Source organism: Mustelus asterias, chromosome 23, assembly GCF_964213995.1.
Source record: "Mustelus asterias chromosome 23, sMusAst1.hap1.1, whole genome shotgun sequence".
NCBI classification, from domain to species: Eukaryota; Metazoa; Chordata; class Chondrichthyes; order Carcharhiniformes; family Triakidae; genus Mustelus; species Mustelus asterias.
In genome coordinates, this window is record NC_135823.1 from 64,831,651 (window position 1) to 64,850,546 (window position 18,896).

Consider the following 18,896-nt stretch of genomic DNA (forward strand, 5'->3'; position numbering starts at 1 on the left):
AAACTCAGTGTCATTTACAAATGGATTCTCCAGTAGTCAGAGCCCGTTATGGGCAGCTATTAATTGGCAAGGTGCTGAGAAACAGGGGGCTCGAAGTGCACCCCCTTTGTTCGGTTCATGACCTTACTGTGAGAGATCACCGATGGGTGGGCCACTGTCAAAAAGCATCTCCTTCCTTGAAGTCCCGGCCCCCGAGAGCTCTTGGGCGAGGTCATTAAAGCGGGCAATGTAATCCACACTGTTTTCATTCATCATACACACCAGCTGAGAGTCGACCTGGGCAATAAAGACAACAAGCTTGAAAATGAGTTCACATAAGCACAGATTCTTAAAATGAAAATTGAAGGTTTTTCTTTCTTTACTCCCTACTTGTTGTTCTCTGCAAACGACTGCCTTTTGCACAACTTGCACTGTAAGAAGTCTCAGGTTAAAAGTCCACCAGATTTATCTGGAATCACGAGCTTTCAGAGCACTGCTCCTTCCTCAGGTGATTCACGAGCTTTCGGAGCAGTGCTCCTTCCTCAGGTGATTCATGAGCTTCCGGAGCACTGCTCCTTCCTCAGGTGATTCACGAGCTTCCGGAGCACTGCTCCTTCCTCAGGTGATTCACGAGCTTCCGGAGCACTGCTCCTTCCTCAGGTGATTCACGAGCTTTCGGAGCGCTGCCCCTTCATCAGGTGAGTGGAGAGGTAGGTTTCACAAACACGGAATATATAGACAAAGACAAAGCAAGATAATTGTTGGAATGTGGGAAGCATTTTTGTGAAAGCTAACTCTCCACTCACCTGATGAAGGAGCAGCGCTCCGAAAGCTCATGATAGCAAATAAACCTGTTGGATTTTAACCTGGTGTTGTGAGACTTCTTACTGTGCCCCACCCCAGTCCAACGCCGGCATCTCCACCTCATGACAACTTACACTGGCATAAATTAACTTTTTTATTTCAGCTCCTTTGTCTTTTGAAGGTGGGGATAAGAGGACGAGGGAGGAATGAAACAGAAATGATTCCCTCAGGTGAACACTGTGGTGTCGATAGGCCAGCTAGGAAATAAAAGTTCTTCAGTGATTTTATGTTTCAGCACATCAACACACAGACACATTTCCATAATATCTTCAAAGAGATTGAAAGCATTCGCAACCTTCCTTCAAATAAACCTTGGATGGAAAATGCAGTTACAAATCTGAAATTAATTTACCAATTATACCAAATGTGGAGCTGTGGCAAGCAATGAGGATGACAGCAATGGGCTGCAGCAGGACTTAGATAAGTTAGCTATTACTTGTTTATTAGTCACATGTAGGCTTACATGCACACTGTAATGTGAAAATCCCCCAGTCGCCACACTCCGGCGCCTGTTCGGGTACACACAGAGAATTCAGCATGGCCAATCCACCTAACCTGCACATCTTTCAGACTGTGGGAGGAAACCGGAGCACCCGGAGGAAATCTATGCAGACACGGGGAGAATGTGCAAACTCCACACAGACAGTGACCCAAGCTGGGAATCAAACCCGGATCCCTGGCGTTGTGAGGCAGCAATGCTAACCACTGTGCCGCTGGCAGAATGGTGGCAGATGGGATTTAGAGAGAAGTGCGAGATGATTCATTTTAGCAGAAGGGATCAGGAGAGACAATATAAACTTGGTGACATAGGTCTAAAAAAAAAACAGGGACAGGGTGAGTGACCTTGAGATTCATGTGCATAGATCGTTGAAGGGAACAGAGCACATTGAGACGGTAGGTATTAAAGTATATGGGATTGTGGGCTTCATAAGTACAGGTATTGAGTACACAAACAGGGGCATCACGTTGAAATGTTACAGAGCTCTGATTAGGTCATAACCACAGCACTGCCGCCTAGTTCTGGTTACCACACTTCAGGAAGAACATGGGGTGCTTGAGAGGAGATTTACCAAACTAATTCCAGGGATGAAGGATTTTAGCTCCAAGATTAGGTTGGAGAAACTGGGGTTGGTTTGAGGGGAAATCTGACAGAGGTTTAGAAGATTATGACAGGTTTCGATGAGGTCAACAAAGAAAAGCTGTTCCCATAAGCTCATGGTACAAGGTCTAATACATGGGCATGTGTTGTAGAGGTAACATGAAGAAAAACTTTTTATGCAACCGGTGGAAAGCTTGCCGTCTATGAGCATGGTGGAAGTGAAGGCTATGAATGATTTCAAAAGGGAATTGGACGGGCACAACTTGCAGGGCAACACAGATGGTGGGAGGAGCAGTTGGGACAGAGCTGGCTGGACTCAATGGGCCAAGTGGCTTCCTTTTATGCTGCAAGGATTCAATGACTCACGACCAATTCAGAATTAAAGCCATTGCATATTGTTGATGTGGACACGCCGACTCAGGTGATTGACCTGGTGAAGGAGCAGCGCTCCGAAAGCTCGTGATTCCAAATAAACCTGTTGGACTTTAACCTGGCGTTGTGAGACTTCTTATTGCACATTGAGGAGTACTTTTCTGCATACTTAAAAGTACTGCTCAAGAACGGGAATGCCAATCCTTCCCTTGTGGGATAACGGGAGCTTCACCCTCTTAAAACGATTATTCTTACCAGTACATAGAAAGTTGAAAAGGTACCAGGTTGTTGAACTATTTTAGTGCAGGAACAATATCATCATTTTTCTGCAGGTCTTTCAATCTCGTCACGTAAACGGTAATAAATATGGGCGGCACGGTAGCACAGTGGTTAGCACTGCTGCTTCACAGCTCCAGGGTCCCGGGTTCGATTCTCAGCTCGGGTCACTGTCTGTGTGGAGTTTGCACATTCTCCTCAAGTCTGCGTGGGTTTCCTCCGGGTGCTCTGGTTTCCTCCCACAATCCAAAGATGTGCGGGTTAGGTTGATTGGCCAGGTTAAAAATTGCCCCTTAGAGTCTTGAGGTGCGTAGGTTAGAGGGATTAGCGGGTAAATATGTGGGGGTGGGGCCTGGGTGGGATTGTGGTCGGTGCAGACTCGATGGGCCGAATGGCCTCCTTCTGCATTGTAGGGTTTCTATGATTCTATGAAAAGCTGCAAAACTCCATGCCACTTGATTATATTCTGCCAATTGCTCTGTCAAATCTAGCAGCCTGGAACATGTCAATGATCACTCTCTATACCAATTTACACCAAATATTCCAGACCAATACTGAGGACTCATTCACTAAAATATATAATCAGCCAAAATTGCTGATCATAAAGCATATTCTCTCCCTGTACAACACCAGGGTTGAAATTGTAAGTTACTGAAATATGTTTGAATAGTTAGGATCAAATGGATGTCAACCAAGTTAATTCCATTGATGAATTCCACCAACTGATGCACACTCAGTGGGGGGCAACCTTACCAGAATTTGGCAGAGCGTTGGTTCCAGCGAGAAAAACAGCTTACCACAGATCTTACCACACTGTCAAAAAGAAATAGCTGGGCAACGAAGTCGGCATCTCTCCCCCCACCCACTCCCAGCAGTCAGTGCTGGCAGCCTCCCCACCCCCACCAGCGAGATACATGGCTTCCAGGTTTCGCCACATCTTGAGCCCCCGCCGGCAATCTCTCGGACGACGAGAGTGGGCTCGAGATCCCGCCCAATATGTTCCCATTGCAACTAGGTTAGTTTTACAAGGACCATCATGTCAAGGTCTGTGGCTAAATCGACATTTTAATCTTCCATTAATTTGCCAAGAATATCCAACTTGGAAAGTACTATTAGACAACTGAACAACTTAATATTTATTTTTTTAAAACTTTATCTCGGACTTGAGCTTTATATATTCGATCACATGCTTGAATTTGTTTTTAAGATACTCGGAATTTCTTTTTTAAGGCATTGCTTAGATCACTTGACCCTAGTGTCAGGATAAATATGTGGGGTTATGGGTTGGATTGTGGACGGTGCAGACTCAATGGGCCGAATGGCCTCCTTCTGCACTGTGGGATTCTATGATTCTTACCTCTGAGACGTCTACAAGTGAGCGGGATACAAAGGAATCCCTGGAGTTTCCATCCAGTAGGCTTGTTCCAAGGAGAGAGTTGCTGTTGCTATTGCAGTTGCCAGTTGTGAGCATCTTCCTCCCCTTTTCAGGTGATATTAGGCTTGCTGCAAACAACCCAAAAACATATTGAATGAATACACCGTATTTCTCTTGGCCAGAAGCACAGAACGGTAACACGGGTCCTTTCAAGCTCAGGATTCAACCTCATCGTTTCTTTTTGAAGTGTCAGCTTGGCTCAGATGATAGTTTCACCTGCCTTCGAGTCGGAAGGTTGTGGGTCATAGGCCAACTGCAGTACTGGAGATACATCAACACTTCTGTGCTGAGGGAGTAACACACTGCTGAGGTTTCGTCCTTTGAATGAGATGATGGTAAAATAGAACTACCTTTGTCATCTTGGCACTTCAATTCCATCACAGTGTATAAAGAATTAAACTGAGCTCCTCTCAGAAATCACACCTCAACTTTAGTTGTTAAATTATCGCAGTGATAATTCAACTAGTTTCAAGGTGCTTTTTTAAAATTAGAGTCACAAGGCTTACATCAACACTGCGATGAAGTTACTGTGAAAATCCCCTAGTCGCCACACTCCGGCGCCTGTTCGGGTACACCGAGGGAGAATTTAACATGGCCAATGCACCTAACCAGCACGTCTTTCGGACTGTGGGAGGAAACCCACGCGGACACGGGGAGAACGTGCAAACTCCACACAGACAGTGATCCAAGCCGGGAATCGAATCCGGGTCCATGGCGCTGAGAGGCAGCAGTGCTAACCACTGTACCGCCGTACCGCCCATTGTAGGTTTGAGGGAAGGAGACGAATCACTTCATTTAGTGATTTGTTTAAACAGTTCCAATTTGCAGCTTTAAAGTTAAAGAGCAATCCATTACCTTCACAAAGCACCCCCACCTAGGTTTTGAGGTATTTATCAGCCCACACTTTCAATGAGTTTCATCTGGAGCCTTCAAGCAGAAGCTTACAAGAATTAAAGAGTATTTGATAAACCAGATCAACTTCCGTAGTTCATGAAGGACTAAAAGGGTCCATTATATTAAAAACTAATTCTAACTTAGTTTGCCCCAAAGAGATGTCAACTATTTTCTAATATAGGAAAAGTTAAAACAAAATTTAACTGCTGTAAAAATTAAGACAACAGATGGCTTTTGTTCTGTTACTAGAACTATTTGCCACTTAAACAAATTCTGGTGAAGTGTTATTCTAAACACAAGCAGAATCCTGTTGAGGCACTGGATGCATTTAATAGCTGAATGCTCCAATATGCTGAACACATCAGAACATTTTAGTGAGCCATCAGGACAACTGAAAATGTCGTTCAGGATGTAGGAGGTTACAACTCACCAACAGTATTTTGAAATACAGAAACCAAAATATCTCGAGTAAGGAGTACAAGAATTCAAAAAACAGACATTAAGTCGAGGCTCTATATGCTTGTTCAGATGGGCAGACCATAATCCTACCTGGAGAAAAGCAGCGAGCTCTCCCAGTCCTTGCCAACATGCCTCTCTGAACCAACATGAAAAACAGATTACCTGCTTTCATCTCCTTGCTGTTTTGGGGATTTTGCCGTGCACTAAATGACTACCAGCTTTTCCTAAATCACAGTCAATGTAATTCAAAGGCATTCATTGTGTGATCTGCTTAAGGAACGTAAGCCACGAGGGCAATAAATTATAAAATACTTACACAGCAGACTCCCCAGCGAGGAGTCCCCAGAATCATTTGGATACCACTGGGGATCGTGTGTGGGAGAGGGAATCCAGTTACGTTGAGGACTGGCTGAGGGAGATGGGAGACTCTTCGAGCTGTCACTACCATTCAATTTTGTCGGAGAAAGAGAAGCACCATCACCTATTAAAACAAAGCAGTGATTTGGGTCAAAAGCTGGTGCAGTGAGTAAATTAACTTCTCCAGTGACTGTACTTGCACATACCTCACTGGCTATAGACTGGGACATCCCAGGTGCAACAGGTGATCAAGAAGGCAAATGGGATGTTGGCCTATATCGCAAGGGGGATAGAATATAAAAGCAGAGATGTCTTGTTGCATCTGTACAGGGCATTGGTGAGGCCACAGCTGGAATACTGTGTGCAGTATTGGTCCCCTTATTTGCAGAAGGATATATTGGCCTTGGAGGGAGTGCAGAGAAGGTTCACCAGGTTGATACCAGAGATGAGGGGTGTTGATTATGAGGAGAGATTGAGCAGATTGGGTTTGTATTCGTTGGAATTTAGAAGGCTGAGGGGGGATCTTATAGAGACCTATAAGATAATGAAGGGGCTGGATAGGGTAGAGATGGAGAGGTTCTTTCCACTTAGAAAGGAAACTAGAACTAGAGGGTGCAGCCTCAAAATAAAGGGGGGTCAGTTTAGGACAGAGTTGAGGAGGAACTTCTTCTCTCAGAGGGTGGTGAATCTCTGGAATTCTCTGCCCACTGAAGTGGTGGAGGCTACCTCGTTGAATATGTTTAAATCACAGATAGATGGATTCCTGATTGGTAAGGGAATTAGGGGTTATAGGGATCAGGCGGGTAAGTGAAACTGATCCACTTCAGATCAGCCCTGATCTTGAATGGCAGGGCAGGCTCAAGGGGCTAGATGGCCTACTCCTGTTCCTATTTCTTATGTTCTTACGACTTCATAAAAATCATAGAATCATACAGTGTAGAAGGAGGCCATTCGGTCCATCGAGTCTGCACTGACAACAATCGCATCCAGGCCCTATCCCCATGCATTTACCCCAGCTAGTCCCCCCGAACTAAGGGGCAATTTAACATGGCCAATCAACCTAACCTGCACATCTTTAAACAGTGGGAGGAAACCGGAGCATCCAGAGGAAACCCACGCAGACATGGGGAGAATGTGCAAACTCCATACAGACAGTGACCCAAGCTGGGAATCGAACCCGGGTCCCTGGCGCTGTGAGGCAGTAGTGCTAACCACTGTGCCGCCCACATCAAAATATAAATGTCAGATTTTTCTTTAAGATTAGATAACAGGTTTAAGTGATTATCCTGTGTGGCTATCAAATAAGGAATTTCAGTACTATCAATCTTCCTGTGGAAATAAAATATATATGTGTAAAAGTAACTGATTCCCGGCAATAAAGCCCTGTTAACTGCAACCAACTCTCTGTTTATCATTCAAGTGTTACCTCTGAAGCAACGTTTTAACACTACATAATTTAAACTATTATAGAAATATAGAAGATAGGAGCAGGAGGAGGCCATTCGAGCCTGCTCCACCATTCATCACGATCATGGCTGATCATCCAACTCAATAGCCTAATCCTGCTTTCTCCCCATAACCTTTGATCCCATTCACCCCAACCTGTTTTTTCAACAGGTTGGTTTCCTACTTCTATTCTATCAGTGATGTTCCTACAATAGCGTTTTATCAGAGGCTTCTTTAATATTTCCTATTTTTCCAATTAACCTGCAGTGCAAGCTATAGTAACGCCACAAGCAGTCAAATATAAATTCTTCTACTTACCACCAACATACTGAGTAGAGTTGATAGCGAGCTCAATGATGGAATCGCTGATTTGACTGTGGGGTCCACCCTGGGACAACGTATCCTCTGGAGGTCCTGGCAATGATATATCCAGGAGTGCTGAGACATTTGGAGGAGAAGTGAACAATGTGTTGGGAGCTTCACTTGAAGGAGAAGACAGGCCATTCTGCAATGTATGTTTATCGAGATCCCTCTGTGCAGAAAAGGAAGACCAATTAAAGTTGAATGATTCGACCCACAGAGAACAAAGTTAAAAGATGCAGGAAGCACTCCCTCAGTCAACATAATCCAATTCATTATCCAGGCAAAGCAGGTGTATAAAAAGTTTAAATAGAGCAACATATTTCACGAACGCTTTCATTGGATTTTGCAGCTGCACAGACGCGCGCACGCACACACACACACAGACGCGCGCGCGCACGCACACAGACGCGCGCACGCGCACAGACGCGCGCGCACAGACGCGCGCGCGCACGCACAGACGCGCGCGCACGCACGCACACAGGCGCGCGCGCGCACGCACAGACACGCGCACGCACACAGACACGCGCGCGCGCGCACACAGACACGCGCGCGCGCGCACACAGACACGCGCGCGCACGCACACAGACACGCGCGCGCACGCACACAGACACGCGCGCGCACGCACACAGACACGCGCGCGCACGCACACAGACACGCGCGCGCACGCACAGACACGCGCGCGCACACAGACACGCGCGCGCACGCACACACAGACACGCGCACGCACACAGACACGCGCACGCACACAGACACGCACACGCACACAGACACGCGCACACACAGACACGCGCACGCGCACACACAGACACGCGCACGCGCACACACAGACACGCGCACGCGCACACACAGACACGCGCACACACAGACACGCGCACACACAGACACGCGCACACACAGACACGCGCACACACAGACACGCGCACGCGCACACACAGACACGCGCACGCGCACACACAGACACGCGCACGCGCACACACAGACACGCGCACGCGCACACACAGACACGCGCACGCGCACACACAGACACGCGCACGCGCACACACAGACACGCGCACGCGCACACACAGACACGCGCACACACAGACACGCGCACACACAGACACGCGCACACACAGACACGCGCACACACAGACACGCGCACACACAGACACGCGCACACACAGACACGCGCACACACAGACACGCGCACACACAGACACGCGCACACACAGACACGCGCACACACAGACACGCGCACACACAGACACGCGCACACACAGACACGCGCACACACAGACACGCGCACACACAGACACGCGCACACACAGACACGCGCACACACAGACACGCGCACACACAGACACGCGCACACACAGACACGCGCACACACAGACACGCGCACACACAGACACGCGCACACAGACACGCGCACGCGCACACACAGACACGCGCACGCGCACACACAGACACGCGCACGCGCACACACAGACACGCGCACGCGCACACACAGACACGCGCACACACAGACACGCGCACGCGCACAGACACGCGCACGCGCACAGACACGCGCACGCGCACAGACACGCGCACAGACACGCGCACGCGCACAGACACGCGCACGCACACAGACACGCGCACGCACACAGACACGCGCACGCACACAGACACGCGCACGCACACAGACACGCGCACGCACACAGACACGCGCACGCACACAGACACGCGCACGCACACAGACACGCGCACGCACACAGACACGCGCACGCACACAGACACGCGCACGCACACAGACACGCGCACGCACACAGACACGCGCACGCACACAGACACGCGCACGCACACAGACACGCGCACGCACACAGACACGCGCACGCACACAGACACGCGCACGCACACAGACACGCGCACGCACACAGACACGCGCACGCACACAGACACGCGCACGCACACAGGAAAGTTGGGTTTGCTATATAGCAATTTGCAATAGTGAAGATATCTTTCACAATCGTCCAATGGACTTGGATTTAATTATTCCATGTGAAATGTCCTCTAACTGGGTACCACTGATATCACTGGGGTCCGACGTGCATATTTAAGATGCTGGTTAGGTGCATTGGCCATGCTAAATTCTCCCGCAGTGTACCTGAACAGGCGCTGGAGTGTGGCGACTCGGGGATTCTCACAATAACTTCATTGCAGTGTTAATGTAAGCCTTACTTGTGACACTAATAAATAAACTTTAAAACTTAAAGGAGGGCTCTATATCCTTCCTGTGGGCGCCCCATTCACCTGCTCAAAAGAGCAGGTTAACATCACGACAAAGTGGAAGAGCGTGAGCAACGGCCTCATTTTAATTGTCAAAGAGAGTTAAGGAAACCAGGTTTGCCAATTCGAGATCACGATTAGACAACAATGAGCATATCTGAATCTTGCACCTCACCCACTCTCCTGCCTCTCAAAAGAAATTCTGATTTTCTTTAAAATTTAAGCATTTGAAATAAAAATATTTCTACAATTTGACACTTTGATTTTTAAGCCCTTTGAATCTTTGCAATGAAACATTTAGCACTGTACACATGCTGCTGGGCACTAGATTTAAGCTAGTGACTCTTACCTGCCAGCTGTGGCTCTCAGTTACGAGAAAGCTCAATGCAATGAAACTGCTGCCCTTACTGAGCATTTTTACAACGTTGGAGAACACAATTACTCACATCAGACTCTGGGCGCTGAGATGTTCCCCATCCCATCAGAATCATTCGCTTAATAGAGTAACAAATACTTAAAATTGCATTTTAGCTGCTAATGGTGGAACACATATCAATCACACACTAGCCCCAAGCAATTAACGAGTAAAATTACTCTGGGTAACTATATTCATTACAGGCATGCTGTAGACTTAAAATTTATCTCAGATAAACACCAGAGCTTGGTGTCGCACATTTATAAGGAATGACATAAAGACACAACTTACAGAACACAGTATCAATGGTCAATGCCACTCACCCCTGTTGAGACTGCTGCTGTACTGCTTCCATTCTGATGGACTGAGGATAACTCTTGGTCTGAGGTCACTAGGGAAACTCCTTCTGTTGACAAAGAGGTCAAATCTTGCGATCCTTCTGCATCAAGGCTCTGGACTGGGCTGCCTGGAATTATGCCTGCTGATTTAGCTGCCATGTCGATTGCACCTGATGCAAAAGAAACTGATCAATTCACTCCACTTGCGTCATATTTGTTTATGTATATTTAAAAATTCAGAAATTTACAGCTACATCTTAGTATGGGCGGCACGGTGGCACAGTGGTTAGCGCTGCTGCCTCACAGCGCCAGGGACCCGGGTTCGATTCCAGCCTCAGGTCACTGTCTGTGTGGAGTCTGCACTTTCTCCCCGTGTCTGCGTGGGTTTCCTCCGGGTGCTCCGGTTTCCTCCCACAGTCCAAAAGATGTAGGGATATGGGGGTAGGGCCTGGGTGGGATTGTGGTCGGTGCAGCCTCAATGGGCCGAATGGCCTCTTTCTGCACTGTAGGGTTCTATAATTCTATGATCTATGTGCGGGTTAGGTTGATTGGCCATGCTAAATTGACCCTAGTGTCAGGGGGAATTAGCAGGGTAAATATATGAGGTTACAGGAACAGGGCCTGGGTGGGATCGTGGTCGGTTCAGACTCGATTGGCCGAATGGCCTCCTTCTGAACTGTCAGGATTCCATGATAAACAGTAGTGAAATGAGCAGAATGTTCCTCTAACCAGATCTACTTGGATACAACTTATCAAAGAAAACCTTTGTAAAGTATTAACAGATAACAATGCTGGTGGTTCATTTAAAAAAAAATAGTGCAAATAAACAGGAACAGAATTATTCAGCAACAGTGAATTAACTACACGAAAATAAATCAGATTGGAATTATAAAAAATTAATTTACGGGACATGGACGACATTGGCTAGGCCAGTGTTTCTTGCCCATCCCTAATTGCCCTTGAGAAGATGATGGCGAGTTGCCTTCTAGAACCGCTGTGGTTCATGTGTAGGTACAACACAGTGCCGTTACCACAAAATATATCCCAACAAAAGGAATATGTTGTGAGTGTGACACTCTAAAGCAATTGGCCAATTGAGCAATAACAAGAAATTTTCACAATGAGGGTGAGGTTATAATCAAGATGGTGTTATTACTAATAGCTCAGAATATTAGAGCCATGATGGCTAATGAAACAAAAACAGAATTACTCTCACAAAAACCAGATGGATAATATTAAACGTTTCTACCATAACGTAGCTGCCAGTTTTGTTCTCTAAATTATTGAGACAATAACAGGATATTCCTTAAATCATGACCACCTTTGACGTAACCTTGAAAATGTAACTGCAACAGTTGATGTTGCACTTAGGTGCATTTTCCTGGCTAGTCCCTCGACCTTCTCAATAAAGATAGGTTGCCTACAACTCTTTGCAGTTTACAAATCAAAAGAAAAAAAAACGTGGAAAATTGTAAAAGCTGAAGGATATTAAATTTAAAACAACACAGTTGTAGCTCTTTAAAAAAGTTAATTTTCAAAACCTTTGCAACTTACTGGAGAGCTGGCTGGTAGAAGATGGAATGGCTTTTGGAACAATAGGACGAGCTAAAGATGCTTTGGAAAGAGATGACTGAAGAGGACGGAACGAGCCAGTACCTAAAACACAGAAAAGCAAAGAGTTCACAACCAAGAGTCAACAGGGGAGTCGTCAGTTCTTTTACTGGACAGTAACTATAGCGCTGAGACGAAGGAGAGCAACATTGCCAAAGAGATGGATTTTAGGGAGCAGGGGAGGAGTGGTTTCGAGAGCGAATTCCAGCGTGTTTGGCCCTGACATCTGAAGGCACAGTCACCACTCGTAGGGTGAAAGGAGGTGGATGCACAAGGTCAAAGTTGGAGGAACAAGGTATTTTGGAGTGATTGGGGTTGTGGGCTGAAATAGGTTATAGCACTAGATGGGGGTAAAGCAATTAAAGGATGAGAATTTGAAATTTGAGGCATTGGGAACAAAGAACAAATAACGGTTAGCGGCTGGGGAGGAGGATGGAATCGATGGCTCGAGTACAGTTTGCAACAGAGACCCAAAACATTGGGTTTTCCCTTCACAATGGTTTAAGTGGAAGAAATTACAGTTTATCCTTGACTGATGTTGGACAAGCAGTCAAACAAGACAGAGAAAATGGGGGGATCGAAGCATATTGTAGACAGATATACTTGTGCCAGTAGAGCACTCAAACTTGCCCCCAATGTCTCTGGAGTAGGGGAGCAAAATTTGGCGTATGGTAGGAAATGGGCAGATGTTTGGACAAGCTGAGGGTGTAGGATGAGATGATGACCAGGACAGCATTGAAATAGCTGAGACGGGAGGTGACAAGGGCATGGACGAGGGTTTCAGCAACAGATGGACTGAAGCAAAAGCAGAGGGAGACTTGATGGGCCAAATGGCATCCTTCTGATCAGTACTAGTCCATCATTCGAGGTGGAAGTAGGCAGTCTTAGAAGTGCGGCCCAGGGTCGAATAAGAAACAGTCTGATTCAGCCTGAGACAGCGGCTGGGGAGGGGATGGGATCGATGGCAAAAGTACAGTTTGTGGCACAGGCCCAAAACATTGGGTTTTCCCTTCACAGCGTTTTAAGTGGAAGAAATTACAGTTTATCCTTGACTGATGTTGGACAAGCAGTCAAACATCACAGAGAAAATGGCCGGATCAAGGCATACTGCAGACAGGTATACCAGTGCCAGTAGAGCACTCAAATTTGCCCCCAATGTCTCTGGATTAGGAAGAAAAAGAGAAGTTGGTCAGAATTCATGCTGCTGACAATAGCATCAGTGTGGAAAGCACATATCTGCAGGCAGCAGGGGAGGACATCAGATTTTGTTGGAATGACAGCCATGACTTCACTTTCTAGATTCACTCACATAGAACTGGTCCTTGGGCGAGGAACAGGGGGCTGCTGGCACCCATGGAAATACATCCCAAAATAAAATGTCTTTGATATAGCAGCCTGCAAACTATTTCACAATAATCAATGCAGCGCTGCTATCAATCAAAACTTTCAGTTTTAATTTGGAAATGTAAGGAACATCCCAAAATAGCATACCATTCTGCTCATTTCTGAATGTGTGTTCGATTCACTGATACATCTCTTCTACAGATGCCCAGTTTGAAGAGGTGCTTCTTTTCTCTCTGGTAGGATTTCTATTTGTCTTGTTTACCATGTTCTGTGTGATCAGTTTCTTTACTTGCTCTATTACAACCCCAATTTGTTTTGCACCCACCATCCCATTTATCATTCAGTCTCGCTTGCCTTCTACCTTATTGTGGATCTTCTCTTCTGTCCGAACCTCTCCTCTCTCCTTGCCCTGCCTCTGGGCTTGCTCCATACGTATCACATCTCTAATTTTCTCCAGTTCAGATGAAAGACCATTGACCTGGAATGTTGGGCTTCAGGACACCAATGTCAGGATCAAAGGGCGAACCCTGAGCCAGCTGTTACTGGCATCATGACAGGCACAGCGACATTCCGGGAGGCAGCCTCCTAACTGGCATACTAAAGAAGGTGAGTGGATTCCCAATGCTAAGGCCGGTAGGAGACCTCCAAGGGCATTATAGTGGAATTAAAGTTCAATGGAAGCACTATAAAAGGGGAAAAATCTAATATATTAGTCAGCAGGGATTAGGAGAAAGACCCCTCAGATTCGGGGTAATACCCCTCTGGATGGTTTGTTGGGGCCTCCTTTGGAGGATGGAGCCTCGGCTGTGAAGACTGGCAGCCTCCGCATGAGGTAGGGAGCTGTTCTGCCACCAGCAAAATGCCAGCCAGCCAGTAAAATCGCCCCTTACTGGGGCCTTAATTATGTTAATGAGCTCACTGACTCGGAGGTGGGCGCACCAACCTGCTTTCCTGTCCGGCCCTGGGAACATCCACCTCTGCGAATGTTCCCCAGTGGCTGAACTGCATCGGGAAACCAGCCTGATGGCTCTCCCTGCTCTTTTCCTGCCCTCATCCCCTCTCCAGCCTCCAAGTCCCATCTCTAAACTTGCCATCCCAGGGTCATGAAGGTTCATCCCATTGCCTCTGGGTTGCTCTCCACAGGCGCTGCCTGACCTGCCAAGTATGTCCAGCAATTTCTCTTTATATTGTTCTGCTGATCGATGTGAGTGACTACAGTTACCTGCGGCAGAATTGGACAAGATAGAAAAGGAACAAACGTGCTGAGAGGAATTTCCAGTTGGTCGCGGTAACAGAGTTCTCTGCAACAAGATTAGAAAAACAAGAATGTTTTACTCAGCAAGACTTCAGTTTAAACAGAATATGATTCATTAAGAAAATAACTATTTTACTCTATTAAGAGAAGCATTTATGCATAGAACAAAAATCTTAAAGTGATCACACCTAGCTGAGAAATGTTAATTGTTAATATTTGGCAACACCGTATGAACGATAAACTTACCCATTCTTTGGGATGGGAGTTAATATTTTTAATGGCTTAAATGTTTCTGAAGTAAAACATACCAAAGTGTGACAGGACCAGAAATATAAATCCAACTCATGCAATTGTGTGTGTGGGGTAGCTGCCCTCTAATTTTTCCCTCCTTTCCTTTAAACCCACTTTCCACATTGCCAGTGAACATCCATATTGTCTCTACTTGCCTCACCCACAGACCTACTGTAGCCAAACGCCAGGAAATCTGGTCTCGTGTCTCCACCTAGCTGATCAAGCTGGCCAGCGACAGAAAGAGGTTTTGTACTTCCTCTCTGAGGAAGCACACAACTTCTACTTTGCAATTACTTGCTGTAACCATGTTGAGAACAGAGACTCAATGGAATGAGCATTAAACCGATATCCCATGACTTCTCAGTACCCAGCTAAAATAACTCTGCCCGCAGATACCCGGAACAGAAGGCCATTTTTCATCTTCTCTCTCAGTGCCAGTAATTTTTAAATCCAAAAAGAAAACAAAAGCACTTGCATTTATAGCGCACATCACTGTGAAACATCCCAAAGCACTTCTTACAATGAAGTTATCTTCCTGTGCAAATACAGTCGACATGTAAGTTAATGCGGCAGCTATTCCATGCCACCAAAAATTGATAGCCATGAGATAAACGCCCCGACTGCAAGTTTGGTAATACCGGCCAAGGGAGTAAAATTGGCCAGCTCACCTCCTGCACACTCAATGCTATTCAAATTTAGCTGAGAAACTGTGGCACGGTAGCACAGTGGTTAGGATGGCTGCCTCACAGCGCCAGGGACCCAGGTTCAATTCCAGCCTCGGGTCACTGTCTGTGCGGAATTTGCACTTTCTCCCCATGTCTGCGTGGGTTTCCTCCGGGTGCTCCGGTTTCCTCCCACAATCCAAAGGTGTGCGGGTCAGGTTGGTTGGCCATGATAAATTGCCACTTAGTGTCAGGGAGACTAGCAGGGTAAATACGTGGGGCTATGGGGAGAGAGGCTGGGTGGGATTGTGGTCGGTTCAGAGTCAATGGGCCGAATGGCCTCCTTCTGCACTGTAGGGATTCTATGAAAGAATAAGACTGAGTTATTTTACGTCCACTTGAACCAGTGAACAGTTCTCCCTCTCCTCTGATGGTCATTATATCCAAAGATGCAGCATTCCCTCAATACTGCGTTGGAAGGTTAAACACAATTTATTTGACCTAGAAGCAAGAATGCAACCAGCTGAATCAAGGTGACACAAATCATTTGATGTGATTCAAGTATCGACTTGTTGGCCGAGCCTATTTATATATCACAGCTAGAAATACAAATACATGCCTCTATTTACTGTGATATATACAATAGGATGGAAACAATACACATTTACACTGAAGTGTAAATCAATTTGGACAAAATTGAACAATTATGCATGTAGAATGTGAAATTAGCATACTCATTGTACAAGTTGTGGTGATAAGAACTTTGAGAGCTTAAACCTTTATTTCTCGAACATATGCAAACAGCTTTTACCTGAACCACCAGGGGCTTGCGTGGGCGATTATTTCGTAACTTCCTTTGCTTGGGTAAATAAATGTCTGGTGGTCTCTGAAATGGCAACAAGAGATGATCAACATCACAATCAATAATAGGTATTTGCCTATTAAGCTTTCTAAAAACCTTTAAGCTGGTTCTCGATGCAAAGTGGGCCATGGTTAGAACTGGGGTTGTGAAAAATGTAATTCAGACTCTTAAATCAGTTTTACAATCAGTCAAAAGAGCAATAGTTGACACAAGGCTTCCCGTGTGTTCGAAATGTTGTGAGGTTGACGTTATGAACACAGAAAATAACTTGCATTTATAATGCTGCATGGGTGGCGCAATGGTTAGCACTGCTGCCTCACAGCACCAGGGACCCAGGTTTGTTTCCTGGTTTGGGTCACTATGTGTGGAGTTTGCACATTCTCCTCGTGTCTACATGGGTTTAATTTGGGTGCTCCAGTTTCTTCCCACAATCCTAAAAGACGTGCTGGTTAGGTGCATTGGCCATGCTAAATTCTCCCTCAGTGTATCCAAACAGGCGCCAGAGTGTGGCGACTGAGGGATTTTCACAGTAACTTCATTACAGTGTCTATTACTTGTGACACTAATAAATAAACTTTAAAACTTTTAAAAAGTACATTTCTTCTGGCCAAGAGTACCAAATCACTTTATAATCAATGAATTATTTTGGAAATATAGTCACTGTAATTATGTAGGCAAGTAACAAATGCCAATGTGTTACAACAATGACATAAATGACCAGTTAATCTGTGATGACTGTTGAGTGGCGTGTACAGAATTAACTGTCATTTGTTTCCAACTGTAGCTTATCATGAGGAAGATTAACATAAATAACCTATAAAACATGATTTATTTCCAACACTGAGCTCTCCATTATACATGAAGAATCAACACAAGCGAATAAAAAACTTTGCAATCCACACGATCTGTGAAAATCTATAGCGGAATGTATCCACTGGTACAGAATCGAGGGGAGGAGGAATCAAAGAGACCTAGCACCCAGTTTTTGACAGAGTTTGAGAAGGATAAGCGATGAAAATCTCAAAAATTCCTTTGAATATTTCTTGACCCAGGGCCGATCTCGCCCTTTGAAAAGGAATTAAATGAGAAATAAACACAAAGAGAAAGAAAAATAAAGGTTACAGAGAAAGGCCTTTAGGTTCAAATGACATGGATTCTAATTCATAAACCATGGTGCACAACACCAAAAAAGAAAATCGTATCCTCATTAATCTCAGGTCATGCTATTTACAATGAGGTGTGAATCGATTGATATGGAATCACAAATCAAACTTCAGCAGTTTGTAACCATAACAAACACTGAATTAAGAATGTGTAATTTCTATCTTTTATTCATCTTCTGTTATACAAAGGGTGAAATTGAACTCAAATTGATGCATATCAGTGCTAGGAAAAGGAACCATTTCATACGTTTGGCACCAAATCAGCAAACATGCTGTGGTAAAATATAAATATGGACAAATAAAGAATAAAGCTCTCTCCCTTAACTCCAGCATGAGGAAGATACTTAATATTCCTGATCTGTAATCAGATCTACATTTAAATGGTTACTAAAGCAATTATTTATTCACTAAGTTTAACACAATAATTAATAGCTTTGTGCACACAAATGGTACTTTCTATAGATTGGTCGCTCAAATAATTGACTACAAAAAAAACCTTCTAGCAATAGTCTTGCTATTAACGTGCTGCCATGAGATATCTCCACTGCAGGCGCTACCAAAGAGCAATACAATTAAATCAGATCTGTCAATAAGAAGGGCAAGGATAATCAGCTCAGTCCAACTTAATTCATCAATGTATCATAGAATCCTACAGTGCAGGAAGAAGCCATCCGGCCCATCATCTGCACCAACTCTCCGAAAGAGCATTCCACCCGGGTCCTCCCTTCTGCCCTACCCCCATAACCCTGCGCATTTACCATGGTTAATCTACCTAACTTACACATCTTTGGCTACCAAGGGAAAATTTAGCATGGCCAATCAGCCTAGCCTGCACGCCTTTGGGACTGTGGAAGGAAACAGGAGCACCTGGAGGAAACCCACGCAGACACGGGGAGAATGTGCAGACTCCACACAGACAGTGACCTGAGGTTGGAATCTAACCCGGGTCCCTGCCACTGCGAGGCATTGTAAGAGCAATTCTTCAGACTCCAGAAAAATTAGAACCAGCAAGAAAGGTACTGTTGCTATTATTCTTTGTAGTCTCAAGTCTAGTAATCTGTAGGATAGCGCATCTTTTCTTTAGCTGTTCTTGGGATTCGGGAATTACTAGCAAAACCATCATTTTTTGCCAACCCCAAATTGTCCTTGAGCTACCACAGTTGCCTA

The 18,896-nt window shown here is 45.5% G+C and overlaps 1 protein-coding gene across 4 annotated transcripts in view; it reads right to left on the minus strand.

The window, feature by feature from the left end:
• The window catches only part of cramp1 (cramped chromatin regulator 1), a 58,823-nt gene continuing 39,927 nt past the window's right edge, over positions 1-18,896 (minus strand). For 2 of the 4 annotated variants that reach the window (XM_078240817.1, XM_078240815.1), the window contains exons 13-20: positions 16,516-16,590; positions 14,719-14,797; positions 12,096-12,197; positions 10,527-10,711; positions 7,500-7,713; positions 5,695-5,859; positions 3,948-4,093; positions 1-276 (exon numbers count right to left, since the gene is read on the minus strand). In XM_078240817.1, the coding sequence (XP_078096943.1) occupies positions 124-276; positions 3,948-4,093; positions 5,695-5,859; positions 7,500-7,713; positions 10,527-10,711; positions 12,096-12,197; positions 14,719-14,797; positions 16,516-16,590 (1,119 nt within the window). In that variant the 3' untranslated portion in view covers positions 1-123. Of the gene's footprint in view, positions 277-3,947; positions 4,094-5,694; positions 5,860-7,499; positions 7,714-10,526; positions 10,727-12,095; positions 12,198-14,718; positions 14,798-16,515; positions 16,591-18,896 lie in introns of all 4 variants that reach the window. The other 2 variants (XM_078240816.1, XM_078240814.1) reach the window with 1 other exon arrangement.